The sequence below is a fragment of the Fusarium solani genome (genome assembly GCF_023522795.1).
Source record: "Fusarium solani strain SB1 chromosome Unknown bctg00000000, whole genome shotgun sequence".
Classification (NCBI taxonomy): Eukaryota; Fungi; Ascomycota; class Sordariomycetes; order Hypocreales; family Nectriaceae; genus Fusarium; species Fusarium solani.
The window spans coordinates 346,241-367,148 of NW_027072157.1; the positions used below are offsets into that span (position 1 = coordinate 346,241).

General features: G+C 52.9%; 6 protein-coding genes across 6 annotated transcripts; 3 read left to right on the forward strand and 3 right to left on the reverse strand.

Moving 5' to 3' along the window:
* Positions 1 to 268: 268 nt before the first annotated feature.
* On the forward strand, positions 269 to 1,362 carry MRS44_000115 (uncharacterized protein; the record flags this gene model as incomplete). The annotated part of the gene is made up of 4 exons (XM_065623575.1): positions 269 to 289; positions 353 to 918; positions 957 to 1,301; positions 1,350 to 1,362. The coding sequence occupies 4 exons, from the start codon at positions 269 to 271 to the stop codon at positions 1,360 to 1,362; spliced, it is 945 nt and encodes a 314-aa protein (XP_065479650.1).
* Positions 1,363 to 2,251: 889 nt separating this feature from the next.
* MRS44_000116 (uncharacterized protein) lies at positions 2,252 to 2,947 on the forward strand (the record flags this gene model as incomplete). Its single annotated transcript, XM_065623579.1, has 4 exons — positions 2,252 to 2,437; positions 2,486 to 2,611; positions 2,662 to 2,784; positions 2,831 to 2,947. The coding sequence occupies 4 exons, from the start codon at positions 2,252 to 2,254 to the stop codon at positions 2,945 to 2,947; spliced, it is 552 nt and encodes a 183-aa protein (XP_065479651.1).
* A 441-nt stretch (positions 2,948 to 3,388) lies between these two features.
* MRS44_000117 (uncharacterized protein) lies at positions 3,389 to 5,193 on the reverse strand (the record flags this gene model as incomplete). The annotated part of the gene is made up of 3 exons (XM_046276932.2): positions 3,389 to 4,415; positions 4,463 to 4,756; positions 4,805 to 5,193. The coding sequence occupies 3 exons, from the start codon at positions 5,191 to 5,193 to the stop codon at positions 3,389 to 3,391; spliced, it is 1,710 nt and encodes a 569-aa protein (XP_046129764.1).
* A 2,250-nt stretch (positions 5,194 to 7,443) lies between these two features.
* MRS44_000118 (uncharacterized protein) lies at positions 7,444 to 9,312 on the reverse strand (the record flags this gene model as incomplete). The annotated part of the gene is made up of 1 exon (XM_046276931.2): positions 7,444 to 9,312. The coding sequence occupies one exon, from the start codon at positions 9,310 to 9,312 to the stop codon at positions 7,444 to 7,446; it is 1,869 nt and encodes a 622-aa protein (XP_046129762.2).
* Positions 9,313 to 14,589: 5,277 nt separating this feature from the next.
* Positions 14,590 to 16,920, forward strand: MRS44_000119 (uncharacterized protein; the record flags this gene model as incomplete). The annotated part of the gene is made up of 4 exons (XM_046278765.2): positions 14,590 to 14,605; positions 14,659 to 14,786; positions 14,834 to 15,926; positions 15,977 to 16,920. The coding sequence occupies 4 exons, from the start codon at positions 14,590 to 14,592 to the stop codon at positions 16,918 to 16,920; spliced, it is 2,181 nt and encodes a 726-aa protein (XP_046129760.1).
* A 408-nt stretch (positions 16,921 to 17,328) lies between these two features.
* Positions 17,329 to 19,818, reverse strand: MRS44_000120 (uncharacterized protein; the record flags this gene model as incomplete). The annotated part of the gene is made up of 1 exon (XM_046275475.2): positions 17,329 to 19,818. The coding sequence occupies one exon, from the start codon at positions 19,816 to 19,818 to the stop codon at positions 17,329 to 17,331; it is 2,490 nt and encodes an 829-aa protein (XP_046129759.1).
* Between the last annotated feature and the right edge of the window lie 1,090 nt (positions 19,819 to 20,908).

The window sequence follows — 20,908 nt, forward strand, 5'->3', positions numbered from 1 at the left end:
GTAGATGGTGTGCCCCAGAATACCGCTCTTGTACCTGACTATGGAGAAACCGGTTCTCAAACGGTCAGAGATAGCATCTTGATGACGCCCATTGCGTCAGTCGCATTTTCATGAACCTGTTTTCCTGACCAGGGTTTACAGTCTCAAAAGCCATGCGCGGGAAACATTAGTATAGAAATTTCTCTCTTGACAATTGCGCCTCTTTTTGTTCTCGAAACTATTTTGTTCGTCAGCGAAAAAAAAAAGTACTTTGTAAATATCCACCAACATGTCTGCACCAGGCCCTCAGGTAAGTGAGACATTCGATGAATGGAATGTTCTTTTTGTAGATAGTAGTTGACCTTTTATATAGGACTCGCAGCAGCGAGGTTCTTCTCAGTCCCCTCCTCCTGGACCTCCTCGTCCTCAAGGAGAGCAGTCGGGACAGAACGACGACAAGCCCAACACCGACAACAACCCATTCAACCAGGATTCCAACAAGCCCACTGGTCAGCCTGAGACTGACAACAAGGCTGAGGATTCCAAGCCCGAAAACAAGCCAGATACTCCCAAGACGGAGGACTCTAAGCCCGGGGACTCTAAGCCTGGAGAGTCCAAGCCAGAAGAGTCCAAGCCCGAGGCTTCAACCGAAGAGACAGCAAAGCCCCAGACCCCCGAGACCAAGCCCGAGCAGTCACAGCCCGAGCAGTCGAAGCCCGAGGAGCCCAAGGCTGAAGAGGCCAAGACTGAGGAGCCCAAGGCCGAAGAGTCCAAGGCTGAAGAGTCCAAGGTCGAGAAGCCCAAGCCAGAGAAGCGCAAGAAGAAGCCAGCACCACCACCCGAGGAAGAGAGCGAGTCCGAATCGGAAGAAGAGGAAGACGACGACGAAGATCTTTCCTCCGACGACGATGAGGAGGAGGAAGATGATGAAGAGTCCGAGTCCGAATCAGAGTCTGAATCTGAGGAGGATGAACCAGCTACCCCCCTCAGCAGCCAGAGCCAAAGAAAAAAGGCGGCAGAAAGGCCAACACCAAGAGCGAAGAAGTAAAACGCCGCCGCCCAGCCTGGCTCAACGAAGAAGAATCCGACTCGGAAGACGAAAAGCAAATGTCACGAAGCAACCAACGAGCCATGCAGCAACGTCAACAGCAACAACAAATGCAGCAGCAGCAGCAGCAACAGCAACAGCAACAGCAGATGCAGCAGCAGGAACAAGGAGGTGGCGGTGGCAAGGATCCTCTCAAGCTTCGTTTGGATCTTAACCTAGAGATTGAGATTGAGCTCAAGGCGCGTATCCACGGTGACTTGACGCTCGCATTGCTGTAAGTTTTACCTTTTACTCCCTGAGTGTTGTTTGACTAACAAAATAGTGACATGGACTAGGGAGGGACTGTAACACCATCGCTTTTCCTTATGTATTGGAGGTTATCTTACCTTGATGGAGTTTGGTCATGAGAAACGGCTTTTTTTTATTTTTCCTTTTTGTCTGTAGGAGTAATAAGAGATGAATTTGTCCACTTCCCATGTGTAGAATGTGATGCGTTCCTCGACCTGGCCGGGGATGTCGTAGACCCTGGGTTCTGCCGAGTCAGTCCCTGCCCGTTGACTTGTATGTAGTTAGCATGTCGACGATATAAGATTTCGGCAATCTGAGACCTGCTTCTTGGTGTGGTGGTACGTTGGCGATGCAGTTCTGTGCTACATGGGATGACCCTGCGGTGAATGTGTGGTTGCTGAGAAATAGGGTTGAGGACCCGATCTATCGGGAAGGTCGTGCATCGTGAGGACCAACAGGGTGAACCAACAGATTTTAAAGACGTATCAATGGGCTGTCTGTCGTGTTTTAGATTGAGAGAATCATGAGCGTTGGCCATCGCACTTACACGGGAGGAGGTCCCTGTCTTGGCATCTGTGAGAGCACTATACTTCCGACGAGGAGAGTAATTATATATTAGCATTGTTTGAATTCTGTCCCGTCAAATAAAGACGCCGAGATGTAGATGCGGGAACTAACCTGAAGGAATGGACTCGAGTACTTGTGATCCATATAGTCGGTCCGAGCAGAGGGACGGCATTCCAACTATCACAACATCCCGAGTCCCTTCCAGTTGTCTAATTACTATGGATTAAATACAACTAGTATGTTTTATAGAAGCCAACAATCAGTATAATAACAACAATATCTCACGATACCGTACAACTCACCAACCATACACTCCTTCACCACAGTCAATCTCTCAACACCCACCTTCAACCCCAACGATCCTTCAAGATGCGCTTCTCCCTCAACTTCGTCCTCCTCGGCGCCGCCTCGGTGGCCAACGCCTTCATCTCTCCCGGCCAGCTCATCCGCAGCATCGAAGACATCACCAAGAGCACCGAGGCCCTGATCAAGCCCGCCGGTCAGCTGTCCATCGCCGATGCCCCCAAGCTCATCCTTGGCTCTGGCTCCTTCTTTGTAAGTCTCGACCCCAACATGCATGGCACGTCTTTCTAACAGGAGCAGGACATTATTACTGGTCTGAGGGATGTTACCCGTCTCACAACTGACGTTGGCAGGTCGCTCTCTGGTGCTGCCAAGGGCACCTTTGACGGCAAGGAAGGCGACCAAATCGTTGCTTCTGTCAAGAAGGTAAGTCAATGTCAAATATGAATCGGGAATTAAAGCTCACATGGTCGAAGCTGTCCGACACTTTCAGCGACTTGCTCGACGCCTTCCTCGACAAAGCCAACATCTTTGGCGAAATCCCTTTTGTCGGCACTCCCTTCCGCATCGCCATTGCCCTCACCAAACGTGCATTTGAAGTAAGTCTCCAATGCTGCCGAGCTAGGTATCGACTAACATTCGCAGGAATTCGCCGGTGCCATCATTAACACTCTCGGTGGATCGCAGGCCAACGACGCGCGTAGCTCCGTTCAAGGCGTCGACGGAAAGTTCACCAGAACCATCACCATCACCGAGAATTAGCACATGTCCCTTGCCGGGTGTTGAGATGATGTCGAAGGGTAGCAAGGGGATGTTTCGTCAACGGGATGACCTCACTTGTATCGTAATACAGTGTAATAAATATCAATACCCTCGACGATAAGGAGTGCACACCATCTGTTAGTGACAAGTCAAGTAGCCGCATACCCGCAACATGCCACGACGGAGTCGGTGCTCCGGGTGGTCTCGGCCCACTTGTGGGGCCTATGTTGCCGACTTGGGGTGTGCCGAAATAGGCAATCTCGGGCAAGTTACGGACACAAAAGCTTCAACGCTAAGAAGCCGTTTGGATGAGAAACGGCAAGTTGTGATTCGCTACATGAACATATGCTCATCGCCTGTATACACAGGCTTCTCTCATATACGTAACACATCCACCTTCTACCACACATAGACCACATATTTATATACACATAAAGACGTCTAGAACAGCCAAGAGACAAAAGTCTTGTAGAACCAGTTGCCGCGCTTAACTCCCTCGGCCTCGCGGAGAGCCGCCTTGCGGGCCAGGAACTCCTCCTCCTCACGGTCGATAATGTCCTTGCCGGTGTAAAAGTCGACCTCGTGGGGCTTGATGCCGCGCGACTTGGTGACGATCTTGTGGCCAAAGATGAGGATCAGGTACACGGGGATGCCCAGGTAGCCCGTGATGAATGTCTTGTACTTTTCCTTGCCAAAGTTGCCGCCGACAAAGACGTCGTAGTTCTTGGTCAGGGCCACGATGATGCACATGAACAGGGCGGCGTACGAGCCCTTGGCGCCGAAGGGAGCCACATAGGGGAGGGCCTCGTTGGCGAGACCCTGGGCCTTGCGGGCTCGGCACCAGAAGATGTGGGTGGTCAGGATGGAGATCCAGGACATGAGACCAAAGATGGTGGTGAGGTTGACAAAGTAGCCAAAGACCTTGGTGGAGTCGTCCGAGACGTTCATGAAGGCAAGCAGGGCAAAGCAAGCCGACATGGCGAGGGCGTAGATGGGCACGCCGTGCTTGTCAGTCTTCTTGAAGATGGCGGGGGCAGAGCCGTCAGAGGCGAGACCGTAGAGGGTACGGCTGGCAATGTACAGATCCGAGTTGGAGGCGGAGAACACAAAGACGCAGATACAGGCGTTGATGACGTGGGACAGGCTGCTGACGCCGGCGATCATGGCGGCGACGACAAAGGGCGAGGCCGAGGCGTTGTTCTTCTTGGACTCGTTGGCGAACTTGAGCTCGGGGGAGTTGTAGGGGACGATCATGCCGACGAGGAGAACCGAGAGGCAGTAGAAGAAGAGGATTCGGTAAAAGGTGAGCTTGATGGCGCGGGGGATGGTCTTGCGGGGGTTCTGGGCCTCGGCGACAGTGACACCGACGAGCTCGGTGCCCAGGTAGGCAAAGGTGGCGTTGACCATGCAGGACCAGAAGCCGAGGAACTTGCCAGCGTCACCGTCCATGATATAAGGCTTGAAAGCACTGAGACGGGTTAGTTTTGTCTAATGAAGTGAGTAGAGTCAACTTACCCAGGGTCGTTCCAGTATCGGAAACCTCTTCGGTCACCATCAGGGGCGCCGCCGAGGGCAACGATAAGGGAGAAGAGGATGATGCCGATGATGGTGATGACCTTGAACGACGAGAGCCAGAACTCAAGCTCACCAAAGAATCGAATACCAAAGTAGTTGATGATGCAGATGGCGACCAGGAAGATGGCGATAAAGACACCCGGATTGACCGTCTCACGAGGGACCCAGTATTGAATGACGAGAGCAGCAGCCGTCAATTGGTTGGGCGTGACGATGATGTATTTGAACCAGTATCTAGAACCTGTCAGCAGATATCGATAGTCAATTGCTTCGAATACTCACGTCCAGCCGAGCGCAAAACCAAGCGAAGGATCACAGAACCGAGAAGCATAACCAGTGAAACCAGCAGACATGGGCAACCAAGCAGCCATCTCACCAAGAGCAGCCATGACGAGGAAGACGACGAAACCAATGATGGTGTAGCAGATGAACACAGAACCGGGACCAGCCTGAGCAAGAGCCTTGCCGGTACCGATAATCAGACCTGTACCAATAGCACCGCCAATGGCAATCATGGTAATGTGTCGTGCCTTGAGACCACGCTGCAGCGACGTCTCGGCGCTCGTCTCGAGACCGCGGATGTGCAGGTCCTGGTCGCCGCGCTCGACCTTTTCGGTGGGCATGCTGACATCATAGCCCATGTCCGTCTTTTCGACGTCGTTGGAAGCCATGGTTTTATTCTGTTACTCCCAAGTTGGAGAAAGAAGTAGCCAAGCTTGCCAAGGTTGGGGAGGCCAAGAGGCCAAGAGTCTTTATTGACAGGAACGAGAAACAGCCAAGGGCTTGGCCAGATGGGCAGAAAACAACGACGTTTGAGGGTGAATGGCGATCCAAGATGAGAGGACCCTTGACGTGACACAACGAAGGGAGGAGAAGAAACGAGGACAAGAGGAGGGGACCTGTCGTCTAAATAGAGAACGAAGATCCCTTCCCTACCTTGACTCGTAGGATCTCTCTCTTGTTTGTTTTGTCGCAGAGAATTACCTAATACCCCAGACTGCCTACCCTCAGCGTCGGCTTCTCCTTCAGAAAAAACTGTCAGTAACCGAGGGGCGTGTGAAAGAGAGGATTCACCCATGCCTGGTCCTGCTCACGACCAACCAACATGCACATGTCCTCGAGTCGTCCTCTCCGCCAAGGCTCCTCGCTCGTCATTGAGGGGAGTGTGCACTCTCTCTTGATGGAACCCTAGGCGGACAACGATCCATAACGTAAACTGGGACGGGGTCAAGGGTGAGAACCTTTCCTGGATTGTAACTGATCAGCAGAGCAGAATGGGCAGATCCCTGGTCAATGTGCAACTCTGTGGCGATGTGTGTGTGCCTCGCGAGAGAGGCAGCAGCGTTGTTACATGCATGTCTCTACTCAGCCCGTGCCGTGTGTGCATGTGCAACGTCCACAATGCATAATAAGCCATTCTACCCGTCTCAGCACACGAGCATCTTCCTTCCACAGCAAACTCGGGCGCAGGGCAGATTAGAGTAAAAAACTCAGTAGCCTACTTGTGTCTCAAGTGCTCGCCCGAAGCCAAGGCAGCTTTCGGCAAGTGATCGCCAAGGCTTCTTGGGAAAAGAAGACGATCCCTCCTTGGTGCTTAGCGCAGTTCTAGAACGGCTTCTTTGGTTCGTTGCTCTGTTCAAGTGTAACCTTGGAGATAAGCTTTTCCTTGACTGTGAGTGATCCCCCCTGCTACCCTGACCTCCACTACGAGAGAGATATTACCACGGCAGCACAGTAACTGCAGTACCCACCGCTATCGCGCCCCCTTCTCCGTTTCGGGCAGGTCCATATGGAATCTCTGCCTCTCTGTTGGTCCCATGGTGCGCTATATCCATCCTCCTGTTCCCATTCACTTCTTGACGAAGCTCGGTCGTTGATAACCCCCGGTCTTACTGCGGTCTTGGCGGGTTGTTTATCTGCCAGTCAGCCTATGCCTATCTGCCGTCTTGTCCTGCGGGGTAAGAAGATGAGTGGACCGTTGCAATGCAATGATGCCAGCCTCTTTACCAACCTGCCTGTTGGGGGAGACGAGGTCAGGGTTTGTACGAGCTCTGATTTGGTCAAGAAGCCCTTCTCATTCCTCCTCGGGCTCCGTCCAGTGAGGCACACCCCTGGGCTTCCTCCTTCATCCCCTGCCAACAATTTGCATGTTGTTCTCGTGATCTTTATCTCTAGCACGGGCCACGGTCCATTCATCTTTCTCTTCTCCGCACCATGGATCTCTTGGTCTTGCCTCCAAGGACAAGGGATCCAACCAGGACCATCCATTCACGTCTTATCCAGAGAGAGAATCTCCACATAACGCGTCGTAGTCGTCTCCCTTGTTCACTCCGACCAACAAATTCCCCCTCCCCCTAACCTCCAAACGACAAAACCGGCTTCTGCGCGCTAGCATCAAGCCTCTGTTTAAACATAACTGTTACCTTATTATTAGCTAAAACCCCAATTCAACCCCATGGCTATGCATTCAAAGTGCGGAGAGAACAGCAAGAACTCCTCCTCCCGGAGACCCCGAACCTCCCCCCGGTGCGAGATTTCCTTCTTTCGGGATCCGGGGTCGGATCTGGCCTCCGGAGCAAAGCTTGGCTTGGCTTGTGATTAAGATTGCGATTGCTTCCAGACCCGGGACCCACGCTTCGCCCGTTACGCCCAACGCGCGGCGGACGGACAAGTTGAATAGTAGGTCCCGGTCCGACAGCGAATCATTGAAATTGCCGCACCGCATGAATTAGGCTGATTCAGAGTTTTTCATACTATATCTTCTACTCAAAGTTTGTTTCTGCTATCAACTCTCACGCAATTTTTTCTTCCCTATCGTCAGAAACACCCTTGAACCGCCTTGATAGACGTTTCCCAACATGGATTAGTGACCGTGCAAGGCCCACCCGACACCCGGTTGGCCACTCCTCCACACCCCCCGTCTACTCTACACCTCTCGCCTTCATGAAATCAACCAGGTCAAAGAAGCTCTTCTTATATCTCCTCTCCTGCGTCGTCCGATTCACCGTCTGAATGCCAAAGTGCGCGTCATAGTCCCCAAACTCCCAGTTATCCGCAAAGCTCCAGCTGTACGCCCCAACCACCTCGACCCCATCCTCCCAGATGGCCTTGAGCACCTCGGACATGAAGCTCAGGTAGTAGATGCTCCGCGGCGTGTCGAATAGCTGATCCACGAGCTGTTTGTCAGCTTCCCCAAACACGGGGAACCCAAACTCGGTGATGGCGACAGGGGTTCTCCAGGTATTATGTAAATAGTTCAGGTAGCTGCGGAGGTAAGTAGGGGTAATGTAAACGTAAGTCTGAGAGCGGTAACCAATGTCCCAGCCAAACACATTGGTCGTCGTCTGATTCACGCAGTAGGGCCTGTAGGTCGACGAGGAATTCCCGGCGCACTCGAGGATGCTCTCCTTGTCGTCTTCCACCGGGGGCGCAATCACCGTGGCAGTGTACGGGTCGATGCCAAGAAAGTCGGCCGTGCCGCCCATGTAGTCGAGATCCTCCTTGCTGAGGGGCACGTAGTCTTCAAACGTCTGCTTAAACGAGTCAGGGTAGTCTTGCCCCAGGAAAATCGGATTGCAGAAAGGTCCGAGCTGGATCGAGTTGAAGTGATCCGCAGCGTACACGTCGACTTCGCTCTTTGGATCCCGTGGAACACCAAAGTTGTTGTTGAACTTGATGGAGATCTTGCCCTGCCCCTTCAACTCCTCCTTGTACCAGTGGTACACCCTCGCGTGGGCCTTGACCACGTTGTAGACCGACTTGGCATTGTACGAATACAGCAGCGGCTCGTTAAAGGTGAACCACACGGGGACACGGTCAGCAAAGTGTGTCATGGCCACCTTGGCATAGTGCACAAAGGCGTCCTGAAATGTCTCATTCTGGTAGCCACCGTTGACGTACCCAATCAGTGGGGGGTCGGCGGCCACGCTGAGGTTGCTGCCAAAGAACTGAAGGGGAGTGTCAAAGTGGAGGAGGGTCACCTCGGGCACCATGCCCTTCTCGAGGATAAAGTTGATCACGTCGTTGTAATGGTCAATGCCCTCCTGGTTCATGGGGGTTCCCGGTAGGGCGAATGGGAGAATTCGAGTCCACGCGATGCTAAATGAGAAGTGCTTGGCACCCATGGCCGCCACCCTCTCAATGTCTTGCTTGTAGTAATAGTAATGCTCGTTGGTCACGTAAGACTTGGGCCGGGCGTCTCGGACGAGAATATCCATGAGAGAAGGCGACTTGCCCTCTTCAGCTGTGGCCCCTTCAATCTGGCTAGCCGAGCTGGCGACCCCAAAGGAGAAGTTCTTGGGGAAGTTGTAGCAGTCGCTGGGGCCAAAGTAGTCTCGCGGCGGCAGCACGAGCTCATCACTCGGGATAGGGGTAGGAGATACTGTCGTGCTGTACACGGCCGTTTCGGTAAAGTTGGGAGGGTTTGCGTGTTCCCAGAGGGCAGTCCATGCTGCTTGTCCATAGGGATCATCAGTGTTCGACGCTTTGGTCGTTGCATTGGGATCCCATTTGCCCCAGGTTGTAAAGGAGAGAGAGGGCAACAGAGTTGTCAATGACTCTGGAGGCGCAGCATATGTTGTTGTCGTAGTCGGAGAGGGCACTGAGGAAGCATATCTGACAGTGTCTGTCTGGGTGTAACTGAAAGGAGTATATGTGTACTTGGGCTCACTCGTCTTGGTGCTGGCTTTGCATTGAGGACGAGTCGTAGGGCCTTCAGCAGGCAAGAAGACTTGCTGGCCAACAGCCAAGGACGCTAAAAAGAGCTGCATAAAAGTAACCGAGGCTGTCATGATGGGCACATTGGAAGCTCACTGCTGCGCTTGCACCACAACTTCAATGGCTTCATGGACGATATATAGTCCATCTCGCACACTTGCAACGTCAATGCCGTTAACTACAACGGCAATATTCCGCATCAGTCCATCTCAATGATTTCGGACCGACTCGAAATCATTAAAAATCCTGAACTCGCGGGGAAACAAAAAGTCACGCTCCCAAACTACCCCAGAAAACTCACCCAACTTGCGGGGACAAACAAGTGGAGATCGTGTGGATAGGAACAACCTGTTTGGCCTCGTGGAAGGGACCCATCACCTGCAAATGACGTAGTGACGCCGGCGTTGGGCCGTTGACGATGTCCATTGATGGTGTTGAAAGACGACGATCTTTGTCACAAGTGGATGCGGGGAGAGGGGCCCCCCGACCCAGTTTACCCCAGAATCGGCGCCCCCTCCAATGGCGGAGAAGCTCGGCGCGGAATTGATCCCATGGGGTGCTTCGGATTGGGTCTTGAAGTGGTTGCTTTGACCGATGGTTCATGGGATTCGAGTCTGGTGCCGATGATGTGAGCCGGTTTTTACCCCTCAACTGACGATGCAATTCTCCGTCGGTTGAGGTCTTCGGAGTTTCGGAGAATCATGAAGGAACTTGTACAAGCTGTATATACAGATTGAAGTTGTCGGTTTGGTTAAGTAGCATTTGGAATATGTTTCAGAATGTTTCAAAATAGAGCTGTTGTGGTCGGGGTGTCTCATCAGCCATCATCCGCAATATAAACCCATTCACGCCCAACGACTTCATCTAAAGATGCTCTATATTCATAGAATGATCATATGAGTATCTTCGAAAGAACTTAATACGACTCGATAATTCTCCGATAAACCCATTTCTCCGACAGAATGGTAACTTGCGTTGACAAATGCCCAGTTACAACCTTGGTGGGCATAGATCGACAAGCGAGCCAGTGACTAGTTAGTCGCCCATCCGCGTATTCGGCCAGACTATGCGAATAGGGCCGTGAACAGCTGACCCTCGCAGGATTTCTCAAGAAGAAGGAACTGCGGCATCATGAAGCGGCAGTTGGTTTGGCTGATGTTTTCCTTCGAGGTAGAGCTGTTCCTTGTGAGGTTGTGGCAGTGACATACAACTACGAAACGCTTGCCGAGTTATCCACCAACAACCCTGTCGCTGTGGGCATCACCCTTCCCGAAGATCAAGTATAGCCATCTGGGAAGTAACAATGAGTAAAACTCACTCGTAGTTCGTCATAAAAGTGCGAGACACCCGGTGGCCCACACTGCGATACTGACTTTGATCGCCAAGGGAGTTATACGCCATAGTACAGACATTCACTGACGAGCAAGCAGCTTAATCTTAGCCTTTTACACTTTTTAACTCCCATAGCTGTATTAAATAGTCCCTTTCTACTTGGCGAGCATGAAAGGGTGCCACATTAACAACACTTCCGGCATAGTGCTTCAGAGTCATCACCAACTCAAACGTGATCTGGTCCGTTCACCCTATAAGTTTTTATTCAACATATCACTTGGGAATACATTTCCGACTGATCCTTTCAGTTGGATTCGGTTCTCGTTCATGATTGGTCTCATAATGCCAGCCGACATGCCAGCCGACAGTGCTGGGTGATAGTGAACATCACAAGCATGGGTCAAGGATGAAAGCGGGAAGAACCTGATATCGAAAGATAGCATAAACAATGATGTATATAAAATCCATATTCATCAAAGCCCTACGGCGCCAACATTTACATCACTTGCTCGCGAGTTATGCTTGACTAGACTCTTCATACATAATGACTAGACTCTTTATACATAATGTGCAATAGACAAATGTCCATTCAAAAGCAGTTTTCGCTACCTACTACATGTACCGTTAAACCATGAAACCACTACTCTTACAATCACCACATCTACCAATCCAAAAAGTCCCAATGCCCCGGATTTCTATGATCCAGGGGAAACCGCAGATCCTGGCCCCCAAGAGGCTCCGGGTGCCCCGGCCTCACGCCTAGCATGCCCCTCCCAAAAGGCACCTGCGTGGTCTGTCCTATCCGGAACAAGATGCCCTTCGCCGCGAATGCATCCTCGAGCTCTCGGACTTGTTCGGGGGAGGTGCTTCGTAGGGGTCTACGGCCACGACGCTCAGGTTTTGGAACCGGTATAGCTTCTCTGTCATGCCCAGTAGGTCACGGTGGAGCTCTGGCCAGGCGAGCACCATGCCGATGTGGAGGATTCGTAATGACGAGGGCAGACTGGCCATGAAGATCTCGGGGCCAATCTCCTTCATGCCATCAAACCGCTGCCACCGCTCCTCATCATCAAACACAGGTCCATAGAGGAGGAGCTGCTCAACCTCGAGAATCTCAAGGCGCGGAAAATCGACAAAGCTAAAGTCGGCGCGAAGAGACGTGTCCCAACGCAGAAACATTGATATTTGCTCTATCATGTCATCGGCGCCGCCGCTTGTGTGCTCCCATGTTGTGCTAGTGTAACACAACCGTCGTAGTGACTGACGAACGGGGCTAAGGTGATCGTGCTGAAGCACGGTGTACTTGTCCATGTCGCAAAAGTACTCTAGGTCTTCCAGGACAGGACTACGGCGGAGGATCTTGGCCAGGTTGTCGGGATCTAGGCCGTGTAATGATAGGCGACGGAGACTTGAGAGGGCTGTATCCCATGGCTCTGTGCGGAAGCGCTCACGGAGGGGGATATCAGTTCCACAGTCAGCATCGCTGGCAGCCAGCACCTCAAGGTTTTGTGCCTTGGCCAGGACGTCTTGCATCTGCTGGATGTGGCAGCACTCGTCGGGGTATTTGCCCTGACCAGGCAGCACCAGATACTTGAGGTTGGGCAGGTAGAAGGGTGAGTCTCTCAAGTACTGCAAGCCCTCTGATGATGATCGGTAGATGAGTAGTTGCTCAAGGAAGGGCGCAGCCATGATGGCGGCCTCTTGTAACCACTTGGGCTCGACATGGTCATACGAAGGCAGAGCCCGAAAGCCAGCACGTTCGCCTGCTTGTCGGAAGAGAGCTTGTGTCTCGGGTGATACTTCGCGAGCCTGTACTTCTCTAAGCGCAAAGAAGGCGAGGGCTCGGACTTCCTTGGCCAAGTCCGGCCTCTCTAGGAGTGTGCGCAGAAAGGTCTCGAGAGTCTCAATCTCACGCCTCCTAGCCTCAGTATCACCCCACCAATCGGGACTTGTCGACAGATCAGGCTGTCTCCCCGAGTGGTAGCAGTGAAAGAGAATAGGCTGGGCAACGTTGCGGAAGCGGCGACACGTGCGGCTCAGCCGCGACAGAGCCTGCTGAGCCTCGAGGGCGCACTCGATCTCGTCAGGGGAGATCGACAACGTGCTGGCGCTGGCAGTGGGCGCACAGGTTGCGGCAGATGGTGGCAAAGATCTCAACGGGCAGATCTCCCAGAGACAGGCGCGGGCGTCTGCGCCAGAAGAAGGGGATCTCCATGGAAAAGACTGGGTTCTTGTGTGACCAGAAATTCCCTCCGTGGAGGAAATCCCGGTCGATCCTGGCGACGAGATGCATGCCTGTGGTACGATTTGATGTGATTGAGGCTTTGATCAAGGATCGGGGTTTATAAGAGAGAAGCGCGGGGTGAAAGATGCGACTTGTGAAGCCGGGGTAACTTGGATATGAACGGGAAGAGAAGAAGATGTTTTGGAGCAATAAGCTGCAGGAACTGGCTATATAAAGTCAGATGAGATAAAGATAATCAAGCTGGAACTGATGCAGCGGAAGTGGACGAGAGAAATAGTAGTCGATGCGCAAAGGCGCAAGTGGATCGCGGGAGTATCGAGTATCGTAAGATGGCGGCTCGCGAACGGACCTTGGGCTGAGGGAGTGAAGAAGAGGGGGACCGCAAGCCAAGCCGCAAGAGAACAAAAGCAGGTTAGCGAGAGAGGGGGGGTCAGATGAGGGGATCTGAGCAATCTGGTCAAACCAATGGGTTTTGTTTATGCAGTGTTAAATCAAATCCAGGACGTGGTTTCGAACCAACAAGGAGCCAGGGACAAGAGGGCAAAAGGTCCGGGAGCCGCAGGATAAGGATGGATATGGATGACGGAAGGGGGCACAGACGGTCCCGAGCGCGAGTCTAGCAGTTGGGACGCTGGGATCATGGCCAGATGGTGACCCTCTTCAGTCTGGCGCCACGAGAGCACGTTTCTGTCCAGGTTCCGGCCTGGCCTTGAGTGAAGTACAAGATGATGTTCTGTTCCCGAGACTCCGGGTCGTGATATGCAAAACAGCATCGGGGGAGCCACACACGACGCGACGGGCCCTCCCGAGAGTTTATATAAGTCCGGTTGCATTGTCAAAAAGCAAAAGCAAGACACACATTGCAAAAAACAAAAATATGCCGCGCCGTTGGGAACGAGGGGGATCGGGATGGTCAGGAACGAGAAGCAGGGGGGAGAGAAGCGATGGTCAAAGGGGGCGTGCTGAAAAGGGTCCACTTGCCGCCATGTGGTGGTCTTATTCTTGATGGCTAGCGAGGGACGTGGCTTGGAGTTGTCTGACCTGTCAAATGTCAAGACGGCTGCCATCTTGGGTCCAGGGCTCGGCTCCAGAGAGGGGTTGACGGGTTGACTTGTACGTCCATTGCGTCTTTGGAAGCGCCTGTACCGCCGTGATATCGTCGAGTCCCAAGTCCACCTAAACACTAAGATCAGCAATGCCAGATAATAAGTTGCATTGATAAGCTCATCCTCAACCAGCTTTCTCCATATCCTTCAACGTGGCAAAGGTAACATCGCGCATCCCCCTGCGTCACAATCCATCAGAGACAATGACGGGACGAAAAAAAAGACATGTCACCCTTGCGGAACGGGTCCGAAAGAACAGTGTCAACAAGAGCTGACCTGATGCCATTCCCCAATATTTCCCTACCTTAGCGAGCTTGCCTCGAGGGGCCCAGCATGGTCTCCTCCCGCTGCAAGATCCCGCGCGCCCGCCCCAATCGAAAAATTAAATGGGCTGCCCTCTTTTTTTAGTCCCAACTTCTGGAATCATCCTTGTCCAATCCGGAAGCTGCGTGGGCGCTCGAAAAGGTGAGCCGTCACATCATCCAGCTGGAGCTAAGCTGGAGGAGTGGATTGGATGGGCCATCACGTGACTTCGCAATTGGTCGCGTCACCCTTAGCTCACCTCCTCGCGTCTCCCAACCAAGGTATCCGCGTAAAGCACATCCACCACGTCTTTGCGTTCTATTGGCCTTGGTAAACGACCAAGAGCCTCCAAGGGAACCTCCAAGATGCCCGAATTCACCGGTATGAGTCCATCTACTCTCCCTAAGTTAGGTATTCCTAGCTCACAGCCGCAGAGGCGGACACGATCCGCATCCTCGTTGCAACGGATAACCATGTCGGATACGAAGAACGAGACCCCATTCGTAAGGACGACAGTTGGCGTACCTTTGACGAGATCCTGAATCTCGCCCGTACTGAAGATGTAAGACAAGTAGTCACCTACTTATCATCCTCTTCTAACGTCTCTAGGTCGACATGGTTCTCCTGGCCGGCGATCTCTTCCACGACAACAAGCCCTCTCGAAAGTCACTCTACCAAGTCATGCGAACCCTTCGACAGAATTGCCTTGGCATGAAGCCCTGCCCCCTCGAGTTTCAATCCGATGCTGCGTCCGTCTTCGAAGGCGCTTTCCCCCACGTCAACTACGAAGACCCCGATATCAACATTTCCATCCCCGTCTTCTCCATTCATGGAAACCACGACGATCCCTCTGGCGAGGGCAACTTTTGTTCACTTGACCTCTTGCAGGCGAGTGGACTGCTCAACTACTTTGGACGGGTTCCCGAGGCGGATAATATCCAAGCGAAGCCCATCCTACTCCAAAAGGGTCTTACAAGACTGGCACTGTTCGGGTTGAGCAATGTTCGAGACGAGCGAATGTTTCGAACCTTTCGAGACCACAAGGTCAAGTGGTTTCACCCCAGTCCTCAGAGCCCAGACTGGTTCAACCTCTTGGCTGTTCACCAGAACCACCACGCCCACACGGCTACATCCTATCTCCCCGAGAATGTCCTTCCTGACTGGTTGGATCTTGTCGTCTGGGGTCATGAGCATGAATGCTTGATTGATCCTACCCAGAACCCAGAGACGGGCTTTCATGTCATGCAGCCTGGTTCCTCAGTTGCCACTTCATTGGTACCCGGCGAAGCCGTCCAGAAGCATGTCGCTATCCTCAGCGTCACGGGCAAAGACTTCAAGGTTGAGAAGCTTCCGCTCAAGACCGTGCGACCCTTTGTCACTCGAGAACTCGTCCTTTCGCAAGATAAGAACTTCAAGGGACTCGACAAGAAGAAGGAAAACCGCCAAGAGGTGACACGAAAGTTGATGGAAGTGGTTGAGGAGATGATTGAGGAAGCCAACGCCGATTGGGAGGCGATCCAGACAGATGAGGAGGCTCTAGAAGAACGACCACTCCCCTTGATTCGACTCAAGGTGGAGTATACAGCAACAGATGGTGGCCAATTCGAGATTGAGAACCCCCAACGATTCTCGAATCGTTTTGTTGGAAAGGTGGCCAACACAAATGACGTGGTGTACTTTTACCGCAAGAAGACGTCACAACGTGAGTTTCTCTCTCGGCTTCAGGGGCGACTAGTTACTAACACTTTGCAGGCAAGACAACTGCTGTGAACCCGGACGCCCTCGAGGCCCTGGCTGACGGTAGCGACGCAGTCAAGGTCGAGAGTCTCGTCCAGGACTTTCTATCAGCACAATCCCTCAAGGTTCTCCCACAGGGTCCTTTTGGCGATGCTGTAACCCAGTTCGTGACCAAAGACGACAAGCATGCCATGGAGCTCTTCGTATCAGAACATCTCACAGGTCAAGTCCGACAGATGCTAGGCCTGGAATCTGACGACGAGGATCTCAACAGCGCCATGGAGATATACCGAACAAGGATCGAGCAGGAGCAAGCGAGCGGGGCCCCCACGACCCAAGCGGAACGCAAGCGGGTTCTCAAACCAAAGCCCGCTACATGGGACAGCGACTTTGACGGCAGCTGGGAGAACGAACCAGACGCCTGGACCTACGAGGATGCTGCTGCTGACCAGGGTGCGAGCTCCGCACGTGCGTCTGCTGCACCCGCACCTGCACGCAAGACTGCAAGAGGTCGAGGCAAGGCAGCTGTCCAGCAGGATGTCGATCTAATGGATGAGGATGAGGAGCCACCAAAGAAGCCTGCTAAGCGAGCAACACGTACCACCAAAGCAGCACCAGCACGAAAAGCCCCCGCAAGAGGCCGCGGTCGCAAACCCTTTGAAGACAGCGAAGAAGAGGAAGAAGAAGACGTAGTCATGGAATCAGAGGAAGAACCCGCCCCTCCTCCACCACCGCCAAAAACCCGCCGCGCCGCAGCAACGAGAAGCACCGCCAAGACTACTACAACGACGGCAAAGAGAGGAGCTGCTAAAGGCACGCGGCAGACAAAGCTAAACTTTTCACAGTCGCAGGCTAGTGGCACGCAGAGCAAGGCTGTAGAGATTAGCGATGATGAGATCTCGGATGATGATGCGTTTGCGCCGGCACCCAAGCCGGCGACGCGGACTCGAAGGAGGTAGATTTTTGTTGTAGTTTTTGAAAGGGATACCCGGGTCAAGATGTATAAAATTACACGCGCGATTGTGACAAAAGGTGTTTGGGAGCATAAAGAAAACCATTTATTGAAGATACTCCGTCCAGTAGGACTCATAATGTCCTCCCAGGATCTCCCACACCTAGTTCCTACAAAACGCCATCATCTTTCAAACACATCACTTAAGCATTCCATAATCGACATTTCTCTTTCGTAATCATTAGTTGCTGTACCGTAGAGGGTGTGTGGTGGAGTCGTCTCAGACAAGGGTCCAGAGAAACAAAGGTGGTGGCTTCAAGGACGAGTTAAACTCGCCTGTCAATTCATGCCTTGAATAGCACCGTGCTATACATATTCCCACGCCAAAACTCCAAATAACCCCTTCTGTAACTCATCACATGACGACGCAGTCCCTGTCCTTGGACTGCGATTGATTGTTCCCAATCACCGCCGCGGGGTTAACGGGCGGCCGTCTGCCCGCAGACTGACCCGCTTGCCGTTGTCCCATAGACACCGAACCCGTCCTTGTAGACTGTCTCGAGATGTCGGCGCTGCTGTCCGCATGGCTCGGATGGCCCACCGGCGGCCGATATACCTGGTCCTGAGCTGCCTGCTCATAGGAGGGAGGTGCATCTTCTCCCGCTGCTTCGGCGGGTCGTGTGACGCCCTGTCCGTGAGGAGGAATGAGAGAACGGACTACTTGCTGAGCAGGTCGAGGCTGTGCGTTGGCCATGGTTGTCGTTGGTGCACTGGAAGAACTAGTTCGGCCCGGTACGAGACCACTGGCTTGTCTGGTGACGCCTCCACCCCTCGGAGCCCCTCGACCAGCTTGATCGCCATGGCCTCCTCGGCCACCACGGTTCGCAGGTCCCGATTGTCGAGCCTGTTGCTCAATGTACTGCTCCGAGAGTATACTCTCCCTCCGTCGTCGTGCCTCCTCTGCTCTATGTCTCTCCTCTTCTTCCTCTTGTAGCTGCAATGCAAGAGCCAAGTCTCGATCCTCTTGTTCGGTGCTAGGACTCATCGGAGGCTCATCCTCATGCCGGGCCTTGCCACGCTTGTTATGCACCGTTGTCCATTCCCCTCCATCGTTGCTGTTGTAATTCCCTGCACTTGTTCCAGGAACAGTACCGCTAAGGCTGACGACGCGGAAGTCTCCCGACACAAACTCGGTGCTCTCTCCGTTGACGTCAGATAGCGTCTCCCATACGATTTCCTCGTGGGTCTTGAAGCCTGCGTCTGTAACCAGTGTGAGAAGTTGCATCGACTGTGGATGACAGTAGAGTGTGCTGAAGTGATCGTTTCGAAACAAGATGGCAAAGGTGCCAGGCCGGATAGCTTTGCCGATGACTTCAATGCCCCAGTGTGTAAGCTGAGTAGCCGAGGTCTCCAGGAATTCCTTGATAATCATCACATCTTGGTAAAGCTGCTGTTCCGACTCAGTGAGACCAACGTCGGGATCTGATAGCTTCTCCTCTAGCTCCTCCTCTCGAAATAGCAGGTTTTGCGCATCCTCATATGAAGCAGCCTGTCGCTCCAGTGATTCATACGCAGGCTCTGATTTGGGAGGCAACCATCCGTGAATAAGGGGAATCGAAAATGTAGCGTAAAGGGCCATTTCAGCCGTGTTCTCAAAGGTTCCCGGTATCAGATCGCCACGTTCGGTAGGGTGCAAATGTGTCAGCGACGTGCGCTTGTAGGCGTTCACCATACTCTCCGTTGGTATGAAACGTGGATTGACATTCATGCCTGTATGCAAGCTCTGCAAGAAAGCATACAAGTCTGAAACATCAGGCAGGGCGTCTTCAGAGCTAGTCCTCCGTGGTGACATTAGCTCATCAAAGACGGCATCCAGAAGCAGATTCAAGCTGACTTGCTCCCTAGAGCGTAGGATTTGGACCAGAGCTGTGTCCTCGATATCGGCAGGTGTTGTCATGGTGAGGGCGTTCACCAGCGCCACAAGCGGACAAGGTCCATTTGCGTTCTGGATCAGGATAGGTGATGTTCGAGGGTTTTGTGATGAGGTCGCATCATGCCATCGTATGTTCTTGATTTGGTATGTCTCGGTCTTACCGTCTACCGGTTCTCGTGAAGGTTTCCAGGCGGATGGCTCTGTCGGTTGTCTGGGTGGTAGCGGCGGTTTATCCTCTGTAGGTTCTTGGGAAAAGCTTGTCGAGGGCTCTGCGTCTATCAAGTTCCAGTCATCGGGTGATGCTGATCCAGCTCCTGCAGCCTTGGCTTTGCCCTTGCTCGGATCTCCTATCTCGTCCCAGACATGCGTATCTCCGGTGAGCTCCTCTGTCAGCTTCATAGGCGGGGTAGGAGGTTTGGCACTCTTTCCTAGAGGATCCTCGTCCCAGGCTGGTGATTCTCGACCAGAGGGTAGTGATACCAAGGCCGGTGATCCAGAGATAGGTGGCTGTGGTGTTGGCGCCCAAGGATCTTTGGTATTCTCATCCAACAAGCTTGGAGCCAGTTGTGGCGGCGGTGGTGTCGGCGCATTCTGACTGACGATTGCTGGTTGCCACGGGTTTGTACTGGGCTCATCGAGTGCGAGTTTTGAGAAAGATTCCGAAGGAGCCGTATCCTGACTTTGGGGCACCTTTTTCCGTAGAAATGGGTTCGTCTCGGATCGGTCTCCTCCTGGCCTCAGAAAGGCGGGTGCTCCTTCAAGACGCTGTCCATCGCTAGGTTGTCTCCTAGGCTCTCCCCAAGCATGTTCCTCCTCCGCCTCCAAGTTATCAAAGGCGCCGCCAGGCCTCAGCGCTGCAGGTGCATTTTGAGGACCTGGTCCATCGGCAGAGGGCGCTTGTCCATCGCGGCGTGGCCTAACATCTTCCCATCCCCCTTCAGACCCTCCATCAGCCCAGGGATTATTCGACATGGCTTCGAGCGTAGGTTTTTCTCGTTCGGTATTGATTCGAGGTTGGTATAGGATGAATGAATCGAAGGATTAAAGCAATGTCATGGGCAGGAGTCCGCTGATAAAGCTCAGCGCCTCGCCGGCTGTGACCTGCTGCTGCGCTACCACAGCGAACGGACTGCGGGGAAGTGATTCGAGGTGGTTTTGGAAGCGCCGGACGCTCGATGCATGAAGTCGGCGGCGCCAAAATCGGGAAGAGATGTTTAATTCGGCGCGGAATGAAGCTCGTCGTTCAAATGTGTCGTTATCTCCTTTTCTTGAGCTTTGCTTCTTGTTTGTCTCGGGGAAGCTCAGGTGGGCTGCCCTGAAGTGCGGTGTCGTCACTGGGTTGCAGGCGGGTCCCGCTCTGATCTTCCGTGGCGGTGCAACGTACGTTGAAAGTGAACAATTCGCTCAATGTGGCTTCTGTGATTGGGGGAAGCAAATGTGTCTCGCAGAGAGAAGATGCTTGATTGATTATAAAAAGAGAAGGTCGGGTAAGCTTTCGCGTCCGTTGACCGGCTGCCTGGAGCTTGCCCCGCCACCTGGTGACCCAGCTGGCCAGCCACATCATGGCCGCCACAGCGATGACGTGGGCGTGTCGTTCAACCTTGCGTGTCGTGATAAGTCGTGATCCGATATCCGAGTTGAGATGCCAGATGTTCAATAATCTTGACATAATACTAGGGGCGTTGGCTGTATATTGGGTTGTTTAGAGCATTGATTGGCCTAGAAATAGGTGGTAGTGCATCCACCCACCTCAAGCTTGACACTTCCATCCTACAGCGGCATGATCGTCCTTTGACCCATCAACAGACTACAGCCCAACCACCTTTATCCTCACTCGGTTATTACATGAGGGATATAGAACAGCGGATATAGGTGGCCGAAAGAGTCCAATCACCAATTATATTGGAACAGTCAACGGTCTGTTGAGATGCCACGGACGTTAAGACTAACAAAACTCTCCAATCTCAATGACAACCGTTGAATGTGGAATTCCAACCGCAACTCTTTCACAAGCCATGGTATAAGGCATCAGAGCTGTAATCTCCCAAAACTCCTTGATAAT